The sequence below is a fragment of the Artemia franciscana genome, chromosome 4 (assembly GCF_032884065.1).
Source record: "Artemia franciscana chromosome 4, ASM3288406v1, whole genome shotgun sequence".
Classification (NCBI taxonomy): Eukaryota; Metazoa; Arthropoda; class Branchiopoda; order Anostraca; family Artemiidae; genus Artemia; species Artemia franciscana.
The window spans coordinates 39,943,488-39,966,449 of record NC_088866.1 but is presented as its reverse complement, the minus strand read 5'-3'; the positions used below and the strand labels follow the sequence as shown (position 1 = coordinate 39,966,449).

Sequence of the window (22,962 nt, the reverse complement as noted above, 5' to 3'; positions counted from 1 at the left end):
TGAATATTTTGCGTTTATAATAGCAGACGGAATATAATAAAGATATCATAAAAACAGGACACGCTTTCATTTATTTCGAACCATCAGCGACGAACCAACAAGATCCAAGTCTTTCAGTGACCTGCTTTCATCTGTTATCATTTTACTCGGTATTCCGCCAATCAAAGAAAAGGGCGTAACTTCGAAAGCTGGACGCGCTCTGAAAAAGGGAAAGAAAAATAAAAGGATATATGAGTAATGCATATAGATGTTTAAACTCAGCGACATTAATTACTATCGTAGAGACTTCGCAGACAGTCTTGTTAAAAAAAAAACAGTGTTGTTTGACATCATTTAATTAAGAAAGTTTATTTTAATTTCTTGTTTTTATAAATACTTTTATATTATACGCCAATTACTAAATCAACACTCTTATACAAATAGAGAATAAGCCACTGTTTAACTGTAACACTGTTTTTAGAAACTTGCAGAACCTAATATCTGGCTAAATCTTATAGCAGTGGACTTGCAAAAGTTTTTGAGTTAATTAACCATAATTGGTGGAACAATCTTAAATGAATTTCAAGCAGACCACCTATTTAATTACAATAATCCCGCAGTTCCTTTCTAATTGAACACAAGTAGTTGTGTTCAGTACTTATAGTTTTACATCATGTGGTTAAGTTAAGTTTCGTGTAGTTTTACGTTACATATTAGGTTCCTTACAAATTATCTTAAGTAAATTCTGATCATCCTCAAATTTGAAATGGTGTGTCCCAGGGAATACTGTTAGGCCCAATTTTATTCTTGGTAAAGATAAAAAAAAAACTTGACGTAGATTCTTCAGGTATATAGATATTTTTTTATCATCTTACTGTGTTGAGAGATTTGTTACAACAAAAAAAAAGCCCAATGGATATCCTGGAACAGATATCAAATGAAGGTATCAATAACGATGTAAAAAGTAAATCCTTCGGAATCAATAATTTTTCTTAATTTTTCCTCTTTCATTCGCCTTACTTTCCCGAAAATTTTGGTTAGTACTATAAAATTACTGAATGTTACAATCAACGTTATTACTACAGTAATGATATTTTACACTGTCCTTCCTCCTTAACCAAATTCTCCCTCCTTAACTCTTTTACCGCAGGCACATTTTTGTTTCTCCTAGAATCCCAAGAATTTTTTTTTGTATAATCAATTATGGCATATGAATTGCAGCAAAAGACCAGGAAATAAAACACAGACAATCAAAGGAAGATTGAAGAATTATTTTTCAAATGTAGAATATGCGAGAAACGCCGTCATTGCATTTGGCATATTTCCAAAAAAAGTAATTGAAGGTAAGATGCACTTAAAACAGGATATCATGTATTAATCCTACACTAAATTCATTACGCCAAGTTCTAGTCTCTTTCTTACTTTTTTCAGAGTCTTTACCATTTTTTAACTGCAAACGACACACCCTCTTCGTGGTTCCTTTTAGATTGAATTTGGGGGACTTTCTTATTGTGCTTGCTCCTTGATTTTATCTTGAAATTGGTCAAACAAACTTCTCAGTATTTTCTGAATAGCCGCGAGCATAAGATCCGAAAAACATCTTTAGTATTTCTTTTTTATTTTGTTGTATATTATAAGTGAATTGAATAAAGATTTGCCCGTAAAATGACGGAACATTTCCATCTCAAAATCATTACAAATTCTGTGTTTCGATGTCATCAAGATTCAGAGAAAATATAGTAAACCACCAAACATAATTTAGCAAAAATACAAACAATAAACTAAAATCTTCTACAGAGACAAAAAGGAAACTAATAAATATGATCGAGACATGTAGCAGTTCGACGTGTAATGGACATTAATAATGGATAAACATTGCTCATTCTATTATGTGGTTGGTTTAGATTTATTCGTGCAACTTATGGGCGATAAAAAACGTATTACACGAGGAATAAGCGTTTCCAGACTTACAAACGACAAAAAACTATATGTGACGTGGTAATGGCCTGACCCATAAAATTTTACACGATATATATTCATCGTAATTCCCACTAAGTCCACAGCTAGAAGGCTGAACTCCTTAAAAAGTTTAGTCCTAAACCACGCAGTTCTTCTCATTTACACTACCAAGAGCATACCTTTCCTGTTTGGTATCCTAGCATCTGCAAATAATTGCCTGACAGAATAGAGGCAGTCTGAAAAAAGATGCAGAAGAGTTACGTTTTCTTACGATGACGAAAAAGGCGCTTATATTTTCATCCTTTGCAGAGCTAATATGACCACCATTGACAAAAGGAGAATAATATGTCTGTGTGTTTCACCAGTAATTATCCATAACGCTTGGACATATTTGATTTTCCCTCGTCATTTTCCCTCTCTTAGACCTAAATGTTTCCTGTTCTGCATTAACAAAGAGCCACATTTTTACCCGCAACAACTTTCGTACAGAAAAATAAAGCCAAAATTACCCCCCTCCCCCCACGATGTAACTGATATGTCCAATGCATAAATATCCCATCTCCCCCCTTTACCATCCATTCTGCTTATTTCAGTCTGCAAATTCTAAATAATCTTTATTTTAATGCTTGCGCAAAGTTCTGGAAAGAAATTGATAGTTCAACTTTAAAAAAAACTTAAATCAAGGTCAAATCAAATGCTTAGCCTTAGGTAAAAATTTAGTAGTCTATCTTGATCAAGCCAACTAGGCCAACCTGAGAAAAAGTTGCTCGGGTTAATATATTTTTTCATGTTTTAATCTATATTTTAATAAAACAATGCATTTAACTTTTAGGCATGACATTTTTTTAATGAGGATTCCGGAATTTTCAGTTGATGAGAAATCTCATTCAACAGTAGATAGAGACTGGCCGAAATTTAAAGAAAAATAGACTGGAAAAGACAGGAGATGAAACCCTAGGAAAAGTGAAGCAAATCCAGAGAAGATTGATTTCTGAGGACAGTGCCCGCCTTGGAACAAAAAAAAACCTGACTACCACGCCATTCAGCCGAATTTAAGCATCTCCACAGACTATACATCAGAATTTGTCTATTATAAACATTTCTCCCAGAATAATAAATTTGGTTCTTCTCAACCGTTTTGGTGTGGTCAGAAACAAAAACACACACAAGAAAGGCGGGGTTTCGACACGGCATTGGTTGAATCAACCTGCCCTTTAAGCTCAAGTACGTAGAGTACTTGAGTAGCGCATGAACCGTAGTCAGATCCCTACAGCTGTCTTGATAATTTTTATATCCACTTTTGATTCGATCATTAGAGATTTCACAGAAGTTGTGGTGAGGGAAAGCAGTGTTCCTGTGAAGCTGTTGCGCCTTAACGAGGAATTCAATCATCGTGTCCAAGCTTGCGTACTATTTGGTGGAGAATTGATCCCCCTCTTCGATATCAAATCTGGGGTGAGATACGGATGCATCTTCTTTCCCATACTGTTTAATTTTGCTATAGACTGGATAATGATGTGCGTCTTTTAACTTTGCTAAAGGCGTTAAAGCAATTCCTGATTGTTTCCGTCAGCAACCATGATAACCCAAATGATATTGTCTAGTAGGCGAATCAGGGTGACAATGTACATGGATATGAGTGCGCGAATAGATAAATCACTTCTAGTCTAGCTTGGCTATATTTATTGGAAACCATATACCACTCTCACAAAACAGGCATTGAACACAACCCTGATGCATCCGAAGAGGAATCGAAAAGGGCAATTGAGACCTGGTCCAATACATCCAAGACGGACGGGAAGGCGATTGGGGGATTTCGACGCCACGGAAGGAGAAGGCATAAACAATAGTTGAAAGATACAGCGCCACAAAGTGGAGACTGAGCAGTATGGTACTGAAGTCTGAGAAGTATGGCTACCTGCCAGGTTATAGTGCCAGTGACAGCTGAAGAGCTCGTGTCCTATGGTAAGTCCGATTGAGTAAACACTGCGTCTGCAAATAGTAAAAAATCAAAAACATCACAAAGAAATTCGACCTTTGTATAAACATTACTACGCATTAAGTGCGGAGATATGTCATTGACATGTATGGCAAATGAAAAAAGGTCATTGGATAGATCCATGAGGAGCTCCAAAATTGAACCTCAGCATTGGCAACAAAATCCCAAAATTCAAGATAAGAAGAAGAACATGGAGGACGTTAACATTGATTTTTCCATTTAAAAAAAAAAAAACTAAATTTGAGAGTCGTAACACTTTTAGTACATCCACAAATTTAAGGGACAAATTTTTATCGTCTACTCTCTTTCTTATGGTTCAAAACTATTCTGCATACAATTTCAATTTTCAAGCGTGATTATTTTAGGTGTTATTTCAGCGTAGATACGCCCAATTAACTTTAAATATATATATATATATATATATATATATATATATATATATATATATATATATATATATATATATATATATATATAAATATATATATATATATATATATATATATATATATATATTTATATATATATATATATATATATATATATATACTAGCTGTTGGGGTGGCGCTTCGCGCCACCCCAACACCTAGTTGGTGGGGGCGCTTCGCGCCCCCCCCCAAGCCCCCCCGCGCGCGTAAGTCGTTACGCGCCATATTAGTTACGCGCCATTGTAGTTGTGTCCCTATGTCCCACCTGTGAATATAGATAGATATATATATAAATATATATATATATATATATATCTATATATATAAAAATAAGTTGTCTGTGTGTGGATCTGTGGATCAGGTGACGTCATGTTTGTTCGCATATGACGTCTGAATTATTTCACACTAATACAAAAGAAGAAAAAAACTAAAAAAGGTAAAAACTACAAAAAAAAACTAAAAAGAAAAAAAAACTAAAAAAGCTAAAAAACTAAAAAAAAACTAAAAAAAAGGAAAAATCTAATAACTAAAAAAAAACTGAAAAAAATAAAAAAAGGCAAAAACTACAAAAAAAATAAAAACTAATAAAAAAACTAAAAAAGCTAAAAAACTAAAAAAACTAAAAAAAACTAAAAAAAGGTAAAAAACTAAAAAAAACTAAAAACTAAAAAAGAAAAAAACTAAAAAAAAGGAAAAAACTGAAAAATAAAAGAGAAAAAGAAAACTAAAAAAATATGAATAAATATATATAAAAATAAGTTGTTTGTGGGTTATGTCTGTCTGTCTGTCTGTTGAGTGACGTCGTGTTTGTCCGCATATGACGTCTGAATTATTTCACACTAATACAAAAGAAGAAAAAAAACTAAAAAAGGTAAAAACTACCCCCCGGAACACCACCAACTAGGTGTTGGGGTGGCGCGAAGCGCCACCCCAACAGCTAGTATATATATATATATATATATATATATATATATATATATGTTTTTAACTACGTAAAACTTGCGAATATACAACATTCTTTGCTGTCCCATTGTCTGTGCATATAAATAGATTGTCAGGTTTACCGACTCTTGAACATGCAACATATAATGGTCCATGGGAAAACAATCCGTATTCAGATCTATACCTCATGATTCTAATGATTCCCCTTGAGCTTTGTTGATGGTGATTGCTAATCGACCATTCCCTGAGTCGCCATAGTCATTTATATATCCCCCTGTGCACCCCGGCGTCCCCTTTGTAGTTATGTCCCTGTGTCCCGGTCGTCATTTATATTCCCTGTGTCCCGGTCGTCATTTGTGTCCCGGTGTTCCAGTCTGTGATTTCTCTTTGAGTGTCCCGGGCGTCATTTATATTCCTTGTGTCCCGGTGTCCCGGTCGTCATTTATATCCCCCTGTGCCCCCCGGCGTCCCCATTGTAGTTGTGTCCCTGTGTCCCGGTCGTCATTTATATTCCCTGTGTCCCGGTCGTCATTTGTATCCCGGTGTCCCGGTCTGTATATACATTCGTTTTTTAGTTTTGTTTTTCTCCTTTATTTTTTTCCTTTTTTCTTTTTTTTCTTTTTTAATTTATTTAGATTTTTAGATTTTTTAGTTTTTTTATTAGTTTTTAGTTTTTTTGTAGTTTTTACCATTTTTTTAGTTTTTTTAGTTTTTTTTTTTTACTTATGTCCTGGTCGTCATTTATACTCCCTGTGTCCCGGTCGTCATTTGTGTCTCGGTGCTTTGTTGATTGCTAATTTATATTATATTTATATTTATATTTTTTATATTTATTAATATTTTTTTAGTTTTCTTTTTCTCTTATTTTTCAGTTTTTTCCTTTTTTTTAGTTTTTTCTTTTTTAGTTTTTAGTTTTTTTTTTGTTTTTACCTTTTTTTAGTTTTTTTAGTTTTTTTAGTTTTTTAGCTTTTTTAGTTTTTTTTATTAGTTTTTAGTTTTTTTTTAGTTTTTGCCTTTTTTTAGTTTTTTCAGTTTTTTTTTAGTTTTTAGTTTTTTACCTTTTTTTATTTTTTTTTAGTTTTTTAGCTTTTTTAGTTTTTTTTCTTTTTAGTTTTTTTTGTAGTTTTTACCTTTTTTAGTTTTTTTTCTTCTTTTGTATTAGTGTGAAATAATTCAGACGTCATATGCGGACAAACACGACGTCACTCGACAGACAGACAGACAGACATAACCCACAAACAACTTATTTTTATATATATTTATTCATATTTTTTTAGTTTTCTTTTTCTCTTTTATTTTTCAGTTTTTTCCTTTTTTTTAGTTATTTTCTTTTTTAGTTTTTAGTTTTTTTTAGTTTTTTACCTTTTTTTTGGTTTTTTTTAGTTTTTTTAGTTTTTTAGCTTTTTTAGTTTTTTTATTAGTTTTTATTTTTTTTGTAGTTTTTGCCTTTTTTATTTTTTTCAGTTTTTTTTAGTTATTAGATTTTTACCTTTTTTTAGTTTTTTTTTAGTTTTTTAGCTTTTTTAGTTTTTTTTTCTTTTTAGTTTTTTTTGTAGTTTTTACCTTTTTTAGTTTTTTTCTTCTTTTGTATTAGTGTGAAATAATTCAGACGTCATATGCGGACAAACATGACGTCACCTGATCCATCCACAGATCCACACACAGACAACTTATTTTTATATATATAGATATATATATATATATTTATATATATATATATATATATATATATATATATATATATATATATATATATATATATATATATATATAATTATATATATTTATATATATATATATATATATATATATATATATATATATATATATATATATATATATATATATATATATATATACACTTTACCAATAGGTTTACAATAAAATATTAAAATCGCTACCCCAAACATAGTGCTTATAATAATTTATACATAGATTATCTAGTTCTAAAGTAAAAATGAGAGGACATCAGTTTTCAAAAAATACCAGCAGTAATTACTTGGTTAATATACAGTATAAGGCTTAGTATAATTACAGACATAAGCTACATACATTTGAATATAACGTCGAACATCCGCAATAGTGTGATCCTGATTGAATGTGCCAACCAGCCGACTTCCATCTTCAAATCGAATCTGAATATTTGTAACTGGTTGACAGCTGTCCATATTTAGACTTGCTGCTGCCTTTGCCTCACATGCTTTGGGATCATCTACAAGAGGTGGAAAAGCTGTTGCTCCACCTGCTGAGGTTCCTCCCTCGCCAGAAAACACAGGTGCCGGGCTAAAACCGAAAAAACAGTTTTATAATGCAGCGGATTACCAAAGGTCGAGAGACGGGCTATTTGAATTTCTGAAGGTTCATTTTTAAAAATATTTTACTCGTACCAAGATTTAGATCGTTCTAACTCTAAGCAAATTATGCTAGTGATCAGATTAAATGTTTATTTAATTGCGGAAAATCCAGAAGTTCTGTAATTTTCTATAATAGTTTCGAAGATGCAAGCCACTCAAAATTTTATGAAGGATAATCTGACTGGCCAAGTTGAATTTAGTTAAAAACAAAATTTAGATCGATCAAACCTAGCTTTTGGCTATATATATTGGTATTGAAATCTGGTAAATGAGCCAGAACTAAAGTTAAGGCTCATTGTCTACGACAAATTTACAGAAATAAAAGTTTTACTGGTACAAAATAAAATATATTTCTGTGAATATCTCCAATTCGAAACTATAGTCTTATGCATTACCAAATTTCAAGGAATCTAGGCACTACAACCATATTCTGCTTTATTAAACTTACAAGAGCAATAAACTAATTTAAATATTTGTTCATTTATTACTCTGTTGCGCATTTTATAGCTTAAAGCTTCCCCGTTTATTGAAATCAGCAATGCAATAAAATCAGAAAACTGTATAATGTGAAAAATTACGAAAAAAAGAAAAACTTTGAGTAACCCAAAGGACTTTTTTCTCCTTATTCCCTTATTATTATCTTATTCAGTCTGATCACTTTATGTAAATGAGATGACTTTTCATCAAAGAAGACCATTCTAACTCGGGAAAAATAATTGAGGCATATTCATGAACTTTTTTTCTAAATTCACATCTGTCCTCTAAATTGAGGACTAGAGTATGTATTGAAACTCAAATTTCAAGCGGATACAATCTTGAGGCATACCAGCAACAATTAGATAAGAATCATGCGTGATAACTGTTTCATTGAGCAACTTATCATTTTGTCTAACTTTCGTTTTTTCTTCTGATCACTTCTTCTTGTATGACACCATAGTCAAATTACAATTTGTGAAATTCGAAAGAGAAAATTGGTTGGATAAAACACAAAACCATTTTTAATACTAAGAAACAGTAGTCTTTTAAGACTTGTATATAAGTAAATATGTATTCGTAAGTAGTCCATAGTGTAAACAAAAAAAAAAACAATCTTCAGCAGAAAACTGAGCAGAAGGAGCAAAAATACTGAAAAAAATTCAAAATTGAACTGAGCATGAATTAAATACCTTGCGATTAGTGCAGCGTTTCTACTGATTTGATATATATTTAGACGACTAACTGATCTTTTTTCTAAATATAAATAGGGATTTTTTTTTTTTATTAAATATAAATTTCCTAGTTTTTCGCACCTTTAAAAAAGCTTCCTATTCTAATTAAACGACCCTTGTGTTTCAGAAGTCGTTCTTAAAATTGGGACACACAGTCAAACTTTAGAAAAAAAGAGCAAGGTATTGAGGAGGGTGGGAACCCCTTCATACACGAAATAATTTCTGTTTGTTTTTAGCTTTAATGTTGCTCCTTAATTTCAGCTGAAAAAAAATTGTTTTTTATATATATTTAATTTCTGATCGTTTTTCAAATAATGCCGGTAAATCTGGCTCACGCTCTATGAAACATCCCTTCCCCTTACGGGAAACTCCTCCGTGGAAAGTTCATCCCACAAAAAATATACCCCCGTAAAATTCGTGCCGGACAATTCTATCCTTGTTGGAAATCTCTCCCTCCCGCATCCGTAAAACTTCATGCGGACGACTCAGCCTGAAAAATTATTGTTAGCATACTTTCATATGAAAAAAGACTTTAAGCTCTAATCGTTTTCCCGATCACTCTGTAAATCCCTCTTCCATCCAAGTTTTTTCCCGGAAATCAAAACACACGGAAAATTTCCTCCAGAACATCTCCATATGCAAAATTGAGTTGGCAAAGAGAAAGTAAAACAAATAAAAAAAAGTTGTATAAGAATTCTGTCAAATCCCTCCCCCCCTTTCAAAATTCACCTGGAAAGTTCACCCTCGGAAATTCCATCCCAACAGAAAATTAGATCCGTGGCAACCCATCCCCACTCAAAAAATCCCCTCAAAGATGTCTGTGTACTTCCCAATAACAAATACAATATGTAAACAATGGGCAATTCACATAACTTATATACCTATCTCGAGGGGATGTCGAGAGGGAATGGGGGTAGTTTATCTCCAAAGGCATAGGTTTGGGACCTTTCTACTATGCTGATAAAAATGGCTATCATAAATTTTAATAAAAAATTTCGATAATTTTTGGTAAAACAGGGACGTGAGAGAGGGGCTAGTTGCCCTCCAATCTTTCTGGTCACTTAGAAAGGGCAACTAAACTTTTAATGTCCGTTCAATTGATCCCTCTCCCGATGATCTAGGATCATTGGTTCGATACGTTCACTCTTGATAATAAAAAAAAATCCCGCATCCGTGATATTTCTACTGCCAAAAAAAAAAAAAAAAAAAAGAAATGTAGATAGGAGCTTGAAACCTCTACATTAGTGTTCTCTGATACACCAATCTGATAGTGTGATTTTCATGAAAAATCTTTGACTTTCAGGGGGGTTTCCCCTCTTTTCCTTTTCAAAAATCAGGCAAATTTAATCAGACATGTAGCTTTAGATGAGTAACACCAAGCTTAGTGAATCTTATATATTTGGAATCAGCATAATAAGCCAATTTTCGATATATCTATTCATATTAACATACTGATGTTTAGAGTTTCGGTTATTATTGAGCCATGTCACTCCTTACTTACGGTTTGTTACCACAAACTGTTTGATAGGAATATCGCTACCTTCAAACACGTTCCAACATAAAATTTCAAGCTCCTAATTTTTTCTGTCGAAAGCACTAGCAGGTATCAAAGTTTGGGGATTCTTGGAACCATGAAACTTAGGAGCAGGCTTGAACCTGAACTGTAAAATTCAGTTGTCTAGCATTACATGGGGAAAGCCTCTTGGAGTGTAGATTCTTCTCCCAAATTTCAAGCAAACGTTTCCGATTGTTCAGTCACTTGCCCGGCAAGCTATCACCAAGATTACTAATCTCTGGCTACTATAACTAGTCAAATCAGACAAAACTTTGTCAAATCCCAGTTATTGTCTCCTGTTCATAGTCACCTTAGCTGCCTCAAACCTTGGTATACACCTGTCTCTCGTATGTTTGTGTGTTTCCTTGAGAGTAAGAACAAGCAGAAACAATTTTTGTTGTTGAGAAACTTGTAAGACTTTACACAAAATGGAATTACCTTATAGCGACGCATAAGCTTAATCATAGGCAGGTCAATAGCGCTTCCTAAGTAAAGAACAATGCAGGGCAGAATGGGTTATTTGTGCTTTTTGGGGTTTGTCTTAGACCAGGGCACTTCGCATATAAGGAGCTGTAGAAGCTTCAAAGGGGGGTCATTTGATTGGAAATTGAACTAACAGTGCCCTTTTCAATAGTCGAACGTGCTTGGAAGGCAAAAAGAGCTATTCGTCCAAAATAATGTCTAAATATCATATAACAAGCCAATTGGCGTTGACAAAACTCCCCAGAGTCTGAGGGCAAGGGTTGTAAGTTATGCCCCGGGGGCATATAAGGTTTTATGGAAGGGTTTGTCGTGTAAAATTTAGAGGAGGCTCATTTGATTGGAAATGCAAAGGTTTAGTCCCTTTAAGAGTCAAGAGTGATGGAGGGCAATTGAGCCCCATCCCCTTCCTGACACCTTCTTTTCCCCAGACGCATATTATCGAGATTTTGACATAGCCATTTTATTCAGTAAAGTCCAAAGAGCAGTTTTAAAATTAGGAATAATTAAGTATATTAATTTGGAAACTTGAGGAAATGATCCTTTACCTTTACCTTTACAAGGGATATGATCAAAAAGGTAATATTTGCATGCTAAAACTACTACTAAAATTACCACCACTACTACTACCAGACTACTCCATTTAAAATATTGAGGGGAAATTTGAACTAAGTCAAATACACTATGTGCAAATATTTTGTCAAAAAAGCGTATCTCAAGAACTGTTTTGGGTATTAAGTTGGAACTTTCAGATGACGCTTAAAGGGGAAGATCATCTGACCAAAAGACAATATATGCACGCTACTACTAATACTGGTATCACTGCTACGTTTACTACTACTACTACCTCAACTACTACTACTATTGCAACTACTTGTAAGACTAAGAGCAATGAGATGAAGATTTAAAGCACTAGATGAAATACAGGTTATCAAAAGGAAATATCAGCAATTTCATAACATAATAATGATATTAAGTTGAATCTTCCAGGACTTGATGACAGTGATGTTCAACTGACCAAAAGACTATGCGTTAAAACTACTGCTGCTACTAGTACTTCTACTATTACTATTAATACAACTAGCAATACCAATACTACTACTATGACTGCTATTACAGCTATGCCTAATGGTATGAAAGTGATATTTTCGAAAAGCTTTGAGGAGGGAAGGTGAACTGAATCAAACACACCGCCTGAATATAAGTTGTCAAAAGGGCGTGACAGCAATATCTTAGGAAAATTTTGGCTCATTAAGTTGAAACTAACAGGGCTTGTTGTGGGGGGTGTTGAACTAACCAAAAGAAAATATCTAAATCCTAATGCTACTGTTTCTACTCTTACTACTGCTACTACCATTAATTATACTGCTATTCCTACTACTACGTCTACTAAAACTAAGGGTATCAAGGCGAAAAATTTTGAAAATATTGGAACTGTAGGGAACTAAATCGAAACACACTATGCCCACACAGGTTGTACAAGAGGTTGTGTCAGAAATGCCTCAGGAACAGTTTATAGTATTAATTTAAAACTTTCAGCAAGCGTTGAAGGGGATGTTGAAGAAACCAAAGGTTATATGCGCAAACTGCTACTAAAATTATTGCTACTACGCAAACTAAGAGCATTAAGGTGAAGCTTTCAAGGAATATTTTGGCGGATGTTGAACTAATAAAAACGAATTATGAGCGTGTAGACTTAAAAAAATATGACAAAACAATATCTCAAGAACGGCTTATCTTATCAAGTTAAACGTTTAAGGGTAAATTTATTTTCAACTAGCCAGAGTTTAGGGGTGGATTTTCAACTAGCCAGAAGGTAGTATGTGGATACTCTTAATGCTACCACTATAGTTACTGTAGCTACCGACGCTAAGGGTATTAAGGCAAAAAATTTAGGGAACGTTCAGAAGGAGTTTCAATTAAACGAACAAAACTATATGCATTCAGGTTTTCAACAGGGCATATAAGCAATATCATAGGCAGCACTGCTCTATAATAGCTAGAAATATCAACGAAACTTTTAAAGGAGCTAATTCGATTTAACATCAAAAGTTCTAACGTTTTTTTGGAGAGTTGAAGGAGATTGGAGGGTAAGCGGCACTCCCCCCAAGTTCACTATTAACACATCCAGTCGAAACTCTGAGACAGCCATTTCGTTCAGCATAGTAGGACGGTTCAGTAACTATGTCTCTAGGGATATGGGTATGTCTACCCCCACAATTATGCAATTGGCTCATTATACTTTAAAAGCTAAATGTTGTTTTAAAACTAATTCAAAAGGTAATGTGTGTATGATTGCCAATAGAACACCTCAGCAATATATAAAGAACAACTGGGGGAATTAAGAATTATTACTGCTTCTACTCTTATAATTTAAATAAATAAAAATAGTCAGAGTTTATCCAGGTTATCAAAGAGCATAGATAGAATTTTTTGGAATCCTGAAATCTTGAAAGTTTCATCTTTCAAGTCATCTTGAGGAGATATAGAACTAAATTAAGCAACACTATTGGTACCAGGATTAAAAGTAGTGGAAAAAGTTTCTCCACATACAATAGCACGCCAAACAACGGATTCTTATACGAAGAACCGAAAGATATTCGGAAATTTTTTTTAATGAAAACTTTTTCCACGAAAAAAGCCTTTCAAACAAAGGTAAAGAGCTCTATTAAACCAAAAATGAGCAGAAATAAAGTGAACTAATCTTCCAAGCGTAGAACTATCACCGATCACCATCAGTAAATAAATGAAACCCAAAACGAACAGAAATTGCAATAAATAACAGATTCAAACTCAAAACGAGCAATAATTAATATGTGTAGGACTGACAAACCAACTGCCTTCTCAAGACCGTAACATAATTTGCACTTTACTGAAAAATAGATACATTTTAATTATTTCCAGTTTTTTGACTTTAATAAATAAAAAACATTCAAACTTCAAGGAATAAATACCGGTATATGCATAATTAAATGACAATCCAAGGTCATTTGTTTTTTCGGTAAAGTGTAAATTAAGTTACGGTGTTGAGAAGGCATGTGCTTTCTAAGCACTTTCTTTTCCTTTGCATGTCTTTTTAGTTTTGGTGGGTTTTTTTTTCTCCCTGCACTCTTAGCCCTACAGCCTTGCGGGGGAATATGATAGTAATTTTAAGTTGTTTTTTTTATCTATTACACAACAAATCTATCTATCGATTCTTTTATACTTGAGAATGACAAGGGATCGAAAAAAAAGTGAAAAAAAAAGTTTTCTTTTTTTGTGACAAACAAAAACACACTTAAGATAATTTCAGTTTGCTTTAAGATTAATCTGGCCTGCTTGAAATTCTGTTCTTTTTAGGTTTTGTATATCGATTAATAGTAGTTCTTGTCGTCCTCGATTAGACTTCAAACGACGTTATCTATTCTCGTTTTAGATTTTATTATCGCTTTTCAATTTTCGTTGAGAAAGTTCTGTGTGATTATTTTTTCTAGAAGTATTTACAATGATATGTTTACCTAAATACTAGGTAAACAACAATTAATATGAAAACAAACCCTCTCAATGATTTAATCATAAGTTTTCAGCTATAATATGTGAATAGTTTACATTTGTGATAATTACACAATTTTTATAATTTACAAAATTTACTCAAATATTAGCGATAACCAATATACTATTGGTGACAATCGACAATTTAAAACGACAGACTAAAAAACTGAGTTCTGTCAGAAACTAAAAAACTGATCAGCACAATGATAAAAGTGTTGAAATAAGAAGTGCTTAATACCATAAAATCTTACAAGCAAGGCCGTATCCAGGGGGGGGGGGAGGAAGAGGTTAAAGGGTTTGAACCCCCTGCCAAAATGTTTTATCTGTCTCGTTAAAAACGCAAAAAAATGCATAATAATTTTTTGCCGCTTTATAACAAGTATTTTTTTCGGTATAGCCCCCGCCCAATTAAAAATCCAGCTACACCCTTGCTTACAAGTATGAGCATTAATTATAAAAAGATACGATAGAAAAACAACGCCAGAATACAGACAGAAAAAGAATACAAAACAACCTTCCCAGCATATGCCCTTGTCCAGCGAAAGACTTAAACTTAGACTTGACAGGAGCGTAGTCTCGATCACGACAATCATCCATATCCAAATGAACCTTACCACCTTTGGCTTCACGAACTAACTCCATAGGAACTTCTCTAAAAAATAAATGAAAAAATAAACAAAAAAAAACAACTATGAAACGAGAGCTAGGACTTAATTTATACAGAATTCGAAGTTTGTTTCTCCGTTTTAGATTTTAATGTAAAGGTAGAGTACTCCGGAGGAGTATGTTAGATATGGAATCAATCTGTACCCTAATTCATGCAATTCTGCCATAGAAATAAGATGGATATGTATTATTTTGATAAGAATTCGTTAAAATTACAAGTTCAGGATTCGTTAAACTACAGAATTGTGTGAAACTATTTGCGGAAAGAATACTAAATATCTTACAATTTGGGATGAGTTTTTCGGACGTGCATACAGAAAAATCGGTACTTATACAGAATAACGACCACAGTTTTGTTCTTGATCTGTTTAAAACCGGTTTCTCTGTGTGCAATTGGAGACAATAAGCTTAGCCTGAGTGAGATAAACTACTATGTACTTATAATTTAATTAGATATTTAATACATATAGTTGGTTAGGTTATGTATTTAATATAATCCGTTCTGGGCTATCCATAATTATCGGTTGTGGTTTCCATAATTTTTTTACTAAAGTATTATAGTTCCATCATATTTTGGCATATTATATTAGGATTAACTTAACTTCAATTCTTGGGTATGGTTGGTGTAATACGTAAGTACCGAAAAATCAATAAAACAAAAACTTTATTTGAAACATAAATGTTCTTGTTAACTGTAAATGGTATAATTTGACTTTTAAACAAAATAAAAGATGCAAATTTATATATTTGCTATTTTAGAGCTTGCAATATATATTTTTGCAACCTTAATTTTTACGTCGTAAAAAGCAAGGTAAAATTTATTCAAAGTGGATTCCTCCTCTCCCTACTTATTTCTGTGAGTATGCTCCTGAGCATATGTAAATACCCATAGAATAGAATAGACAAGAGGGGGTGCTTGATTCTAAATGCCTTTGAGATGTCATAAAAGACACATCACAATGATAATCATGGCTTTGAGGTAATCAGCATCATAATAAAGCTATCTATCGTAACCTAGTTTGGACATATCTTATTTCGCAAATAAAATTAAATCAGAGACACATAGACTTTTTACAAATTCAGATTCTGCATCGATGGAACCCTTGGCTCTCTTCCAATGCCTAAACAACGTATCTTAGGGAGCGGCAGCTTTTGGTGATCCGAGTATCTGGTGAAGCCGTCTGAGCCAGCTGTTGCATACATACCGAATCTTGTTAACAGCTTTAGATTATTTCTGTGTGAGGTGTGGCTTTTCAGAAAAGAGGGATAGGTTCGATTGACACCTCAACAATTGCAGAGTTTTTCTCATAGGAAAGTGAGCCATGTAAACTTATCCGATAAAAATTATTTTTCGTCTCCTATTTGGATTATTATGGAAACGCTTTCAGGTAGCTTTATCACCGAGATTAAATTCAAGGCATGACGATGAAAACAAAAGACAACAAAGGAGTTGTCTACTTGATTTGGCTCTAAAGCCCCCCTCAACGCCCCGCTCTTTACGCTAAAGTTTGACTCTTTCTCTCAACTCTACTTTTTAAAACAATCAAAATATTTAGCGTAAAGAGCTGGGCGTTGAGGGGGGAACAGCCCCTGTCATATACGGAGTAATTTCTGTTCGTTTTAGGTTTTAATGTTTTTATAAACATAAAAACAAAAACAAAAAGTTTTTTTTATTTAATTTCTGGACGTTTTTGAATTAATGCATGTTTTGATCTTGGCTCTCCGCACATAAATAATTAAAACGAAATTTGCATATTAATTAATTGCAATTAATCGGAAAATTTTGAGAAAAAAGAAGACAGGGAGGAGGCCTAATTGCCCTCCAAGTTTTTGATTACTTAAAAAAGCAACTAGAACTTTTGATTTTTTACAAACGTTTTCATTGGTAAAAAATATACGCAACTTACGAATTAACTTACATAACGAACTTCTATATTCGTATGTTTTTATTGCGTACCCTCGTCGATACCTCGCTCTTTACACTAAAGCTTAGATTTTGTCCCAATTCCTTAAGAATGACCTCTGAATCACAAAGACCGTAGAATAAATAGTTGAAATGACTCAAAATACTTTAGCGTAAAGAGTGAGCTATAACCAGGAGGTAAACCCCTCGTATGCATAATAATTTTTGTTCATTTTAAGTTTTAATGCTACTCCTTACTTTCAGTAGAAAAAACTTTTCATATTTATTTTTTCATTGTTTTTTCAAATAAAGCTAGAAAATCCAGAGCCCCTTTCATTGAAATTCTCTTCCCCCATGATAATTCTCTCCATGGAAATATCCTCCCACGTAACCCCCCTCAACTCTCCCCCCTAAACCAAAAAAAAAATCCCCCTGAAAACGACTGTACACCCAGTAACCCAGTAACCATTACTACATGTAAACACAGGTCAAAGTTTGTAACTTGCAGCCCCTCCCACGAGGACTGCGGGGGAGTAAGTCGACCCTAAAGACATAGTTATTAGGTCTTTCGACCATGGTGAATAAAATGGTTATCTCATAATTTTGATCTGGTGACTTTGGGGAAAAAATGAGCGTGGGAGGGGGCCTAAGTGCCCTCCAATTTTTTGATCACTTAAAAAGGGCACTAGAACTTTTAATTTCCGTTAGAATGAGCCCTCTCGCAAGATTCTAGGACCACTCAGTCGATACGATCACCCCTGGGACTAGAACTTTTAATTTCCGTTAGAATGAGCCCTCTCGCAAGATTCTAGGACCACTCAGTCGATTCGATCACCCCTGGGAAAAAAACAAAAAAAAAAAAAAAACAAATAAACACGCATCCGTGATCTGTCTTCTGGCAAAAAATGCGAAATTCCACATTTTTGTAGATAGGAGCTTGAAACTTCTACAATAAGGTTCTCTGATACGCTGTTCTGATGGTGTTATTTTCGTTAAGATTCTATGACTTTTAGGGGGTGTTTCCCCCTATTTTCTAAAATGAGGCAAATTTTTCGTAACTTTTGATGGATAAAACAGATCTTGATGAAATTTGTATATTTAAAATCAGCATTAAAATGCGATTCTTTTGATCTAACTATTGGTATCAAAATTCCATTTTTTAGAGTTTCGGTTACTATTGAGCCGGGTCGCTCCTTACTACAGTTCGTTACCACGAACTGTTTGAAACAGGTCAGGTAAAAAACAAGTGCATTTTTATACTGCTTGACAATTCCTATTTTATGCTGCTTGATAGTTCCTGTTTTTGACGCTTGTATGTATTAGTAGGCCTACTGATTAAGAGAGTTCAGTTGCATCTTTGTTCAGCATATTGTTAACTTGAAATAGAATTTTGTTAGGTAAGTTTGTAATCCTTGAGAGCCATAAACCGAAGTTCTAACCTTAGAGCGTTTACAGAGATAGGGTAACCTTCCTCTTATTTGTGGTAATTTCTGAGGACTTTAAGCTTGATTGGATTATTCAATTTAATTTCTGTCCGTTTTAGGATTCATCTGTTCATCTATAGCAGCCAATATCTGTTATATTTTGCTTGCTTAACCATTAACTTTAATTACTGTTGATTTTGGGTTTCATTTATTCACAGCTCTTAACTTTTCTTTGAATTTTTTTTTTCCGGAAAATATTCCCTGAGAAAAACAGACAGGAAAACCAGAACTAAACAAGGAAGAAAGATCATTTCATTTGATTCAAAATTTTGACAAGACTGAGTGAGTTAAATTTTTCAGTTGCGTTGTCGAGTTAAGGAGGTTTCATTTATTTACTTACTTACTTTCGGCAAGAATTAGATGAAGAACTATTTTGCTTGACACCAATGGACTTTGGAATTATTTCCGACGACTCCTTCGATTTGTCGACTGCAGTCTCTCCGGCAATCTTCAGCCAGACTCTGTCCCATCTCATACCATCCCTCTGGAAGCTTCCCCATTATTCAAGGTCCCCTTCGGGATTTGCCAAAGATTTTGCCAAAGAGGACGTCTCGATATATCGTACCTTTGGGGTGACACAATGTATGGCAGAGGAGCTTGAAGCAACATCTGTTGAGGATGAGAAATAGCTCTTCAGACTGGCCACAACGACTTCTCACTTCGACATTGGGAATTCTAGACCACCTGTAGATTCAAAGTATATAGCGAAGGCTGCGGTGATCGAATGCGTCCACAACTTTAGCCTCTTCTGCCATGTCTCGCAGACGTACAGTAGTATAGTTCTAACAGACGCTATGTAGACTCTGACTTACAGTCGGAACTAAGTTGAATTATAGGGGATGAGGGATTTCTAAGGGGCTACGTTGAGAAGAAGAAAGATGTATGAGATTGACTTGCAAAGGAGTTGAGCTAAACAGGGTTGAACTGAACGATGGTTCAGCAGAAGGGATTTGAAATGAATGGGGGTTAATCTGGATGAAGGTTCAGATGAATAGGGATTATTTTAGGTGTTTGAGATGAATGGGGTTGAGTTTCATGGTGATTGACGTACACGGGGTTGAACTGATTGAATTTGAAATTTTGGTTGAATGGGGGTTGAGTTGCATGTGGGTTGAGATGCATGAGGGTTGAGTTGAATGAGGTTGAGTTGGAACTGAGTCTCTACAAAATGTTCAATTTTGAAGGAGGGGAGAGGAAGGTCAAACCCACTGTGGTATCTTAATATAGACTTGGAATACAACAGAATTGTACTTCTAGATTCAATTACCTTGGTTGAATACAAAAAATTGAACGTAATTTTTGATATAATCAAGCGATACAACCTATTTTAGCAAAACAAGGAAGTAAATTTTCTAAAAAAGATAAATTCCAAAAAATACAGCCTTTTAGAGGAGTTACAGCTCCTAGTTTATGGTTTCCTAGCTGTGCCATTGACGAAAACAAACTTCAATTTCCTGGTGCGCGACTAACTTTTGAGTAAATTTGTTGTTGTTAGTTTTAAGCCTGACATCCAGAAACAGCCAATTGCTGACAGTTGAATGTTGCATCAGAATCACGTCTAATGCCAACCTTAACAATTGGCGGCTATCTGATGTTTTAGAATTCTTACCGACAGTGTAAAAAGTATTCCCGGAATTGAACCGGAATCAATAATCGTGCAAGGATCAAGACGTCAAGGTGGAATTGGGATTAGAATCGGATCCGGATAGAGTTTGGCACCTTCCCACCACAAACTTGTATACATTAGTCAGTCTACCCCGTTTTTTCTCACGGCTTGAATTGAGTTGAAACGTCCAAGGAAAGCCGTTTGTGGGGAAGTAGAGAGGGAAAATAGCGACGAAGACCACACTGCCTTTCCATATGAAACAAACACAACTTAGAAACAATTAGGAAAATTTTCTCAAGACAAAATTCTCTTGGGAAAATTCCCCTACTGTTTCTAAGCTGTATTTGTTTGAAGTAGGGAGGGATACCATTGGCAAAAATTGTTAACTATTTTTGGCAGGGGATCAATTTGAGACCCTCGGGAAGTTTTTTTTTAAGGGAGTGGGGGTGAGTAAACTTCAAATATTCTATTGAGGATTTGGGGCAAAATAAGTTTTTTCTGCGGTTCTCAGAAAAGAGTAAACGCTATAGTTTTTTCATGCCTGTTATCTAAAAGCACCTGCTGCATGCTCTACAATATACACAGAACTGTAGTACAACGAGACAATTCTTTTGTTTCATCATGGTCCTTCCTTTCATAAAAATAAAATACCACTAATACAATAAAAAGACGTTTCTTGTAATTTATCCACAGCTATTCACCCTATGTTCACTATGATGCTGTATCAAACCAGGACAAAAATAAATCTTATTTTGCAAATATATTTACAAAGCGGAATGGATTTTACAAAAAATTTCGCAAATTGTGGCAATAATGTTTGCATTCAAAGAAGACGGGGAAAAGGTATGAAAAGAATCTGAAGTCTGTCTCGAAGAAAAAAAACCATCTACCATTACTTCACAAAACTAATTATATAATTAATAATATACCAATAATATAACTCATAATATAAACAAAGTTAATAACAAAAAACACAACTAATTATAGAAACATAAATGCAGGTGTATATGCTTTGCTTAACAAATTCACCCAGCGTTACCCTGCAAAATCACGGAACTAATTTTAGAGCCAAAAATCTAAGTTTATAGGTTTCTTGTTCTTTTAATTGTTTATTTATATTGTTTTTTTCGGTTTTTTTTTGGTCTTTTTGTTTTTGTTCTGTATTGGCTCAACGATAAAATCGCTACTATACCCATAAGCACAATAGGCATATTTGTTTACTTTCTGTTTATATGGCCTATGTCATGGAGACTAAACTAACCTCATTTTACTATTTTGAATTTCCGGACAATGTTAAAAATAAAAGAACTATTAATCCCCAGAAAATTTTTGGTTGAATCCCAAGAAACTTAAGCCTTTAACTGAAATGCAAATTTTCCCGAATTAAAATTAAAACCAGTTTAAGCTGGTTTTCAATTGCTCTATTCTTCTAGGTAATATGATGCTTCCAATAGCTCTGACCGTTTTTAATTCAATTATGTCCATTTTAAGGCACTAAATATTCGCTTCCATTTAGTTTCTTATTTTTTCATACATTTCAACTCTGTGTCCATCCTGTATTTTGTATTTTAAGTGTCTCGTCTGTTTTTAGAGTATTTCCACTAAGTTACGTCGAGCTTCAAGTTAAAAGGTTTTTTGATGATACTACAATTGTTTTTGAAATCTTCGCATCCATACTTTTACACATAATATAGGAGACTAGGAAGATATATAGTTACATACCCTTGTTTGATTGATTGCAAGAACAATCTATTAGCTGGCTCGTCATAAGAACGTAGAGGACCATCATCCAAAGAAAAACCATTTTTCCATAATCTCAGTACAACTACTTTAGGTTTTGGTGGAGATGGTGCACTAGCGACGACTAAAAGCAAGAACAAAAATGTAGTTTAATCGAGACACAGTTTAACGTTCCACTAAAATCCTAATTTTCAAAAAGAATCAGAAGTTCACGGCAAACATTAGCTTGAATGGAAAAATCAGGAAAGGTTACGTTGACAAATATCGATAAATAATTATCTGGACAGAAAGAACTACGACAAATATGGTAAATTCACTCTCAAATGTTGTCCAAAGCCAAAAATCTCTCAGAGGCAACTATCTAGCATTGCCTATGGTAAAGAGCCATAAACTTTCCATGTATTCTTATTTATTTATTTTCCAAAGTCACTTCATATGGACTTTCCATGTATTCTTATTTATTTATTTTCCAAAGCCACTTCATATGGAAGGGGGGTCGTATAAACATCGCAGAGGGCTAATTTGAATGGAAACTGAAAATTCTAGTGCCCTTTTTTAGAGTCGAAAGTGATCGGAGGGCAACTGACCCTGCTACCACACTCATTTCCTCCCAAAAATATTCAATAAAATTTTGCGATAGCCATCTTGTTAAAAATGGAGTTACCATTTGTTGCAAGTTGTCCATTGTTTACATATGGCTCTCTCAAAATTTCTATCAGATGCTTTTGGGAAAAATAGGCCATGAAAGGGGGGGGCTACATGCCCCTCAATCTCTTTGAATCTTAAAAAGAGCACTAGAACCCTTGATTTCCAATCTAATGAGGCCATCCAAAGATAACACGGCCACCCTTTCCATAAAACCTTATATGCCCCTAGGAGATAACTTACAATCCTTGCCCCGAGAGCTGTGGGGGGGGGGTTGGCAGTTGTCACCTTTAAAGACATCAATACTGGGCCTTTTAACTACGCTGAAAAAAATCTCAAAATTTGATTGGATATATTTGGGGAAATGATGGGTGTGGGGGGATGGTTGCCCTCCAATCACTTTCGACTACTAAAAAGGGCACTAGACATTACAATTTCCAATCAAATGAGTCCCTTTTCCCTGGTCCAAAAACAATATTTGTG

At 34.1% G+C, this 22,962-nt stretch overlaps 1 protein-coding gene across 1 annotated transcript in view; it reads right to left on the bottom strand.

Annotated features, from left to right (window-relative positions):
* LOC136026422 (NSFL1 cofactor p47-like) overlaps positions 1-22,962 on the bottom strand; it is a 43,247-nt gene continuing 20,285 nt past the window's right edge. Inside the window, exons 5-8 of the mRNA XM_065702999.1 lie at positions 21,817-21,958; positions 14,950-15,087; positions 7,360-7,590; positions 1-199 (exon numbers count right to left, since the gene is read on the bottom strand). Coding sequence (XP_065559071.1) covers positions 67-199; positions 7,360-7,590; positions 14,950-15,087; positions 21,817-21,958 — 644 coding nt within the window. The 3' untranslated portion in view covers positions 1-66. The remainder of the gene's footprint in view (positions 200-7,359; positions 7,591-14,949; positions 15,088-21,816; positions 21,959-22,962) is intronic.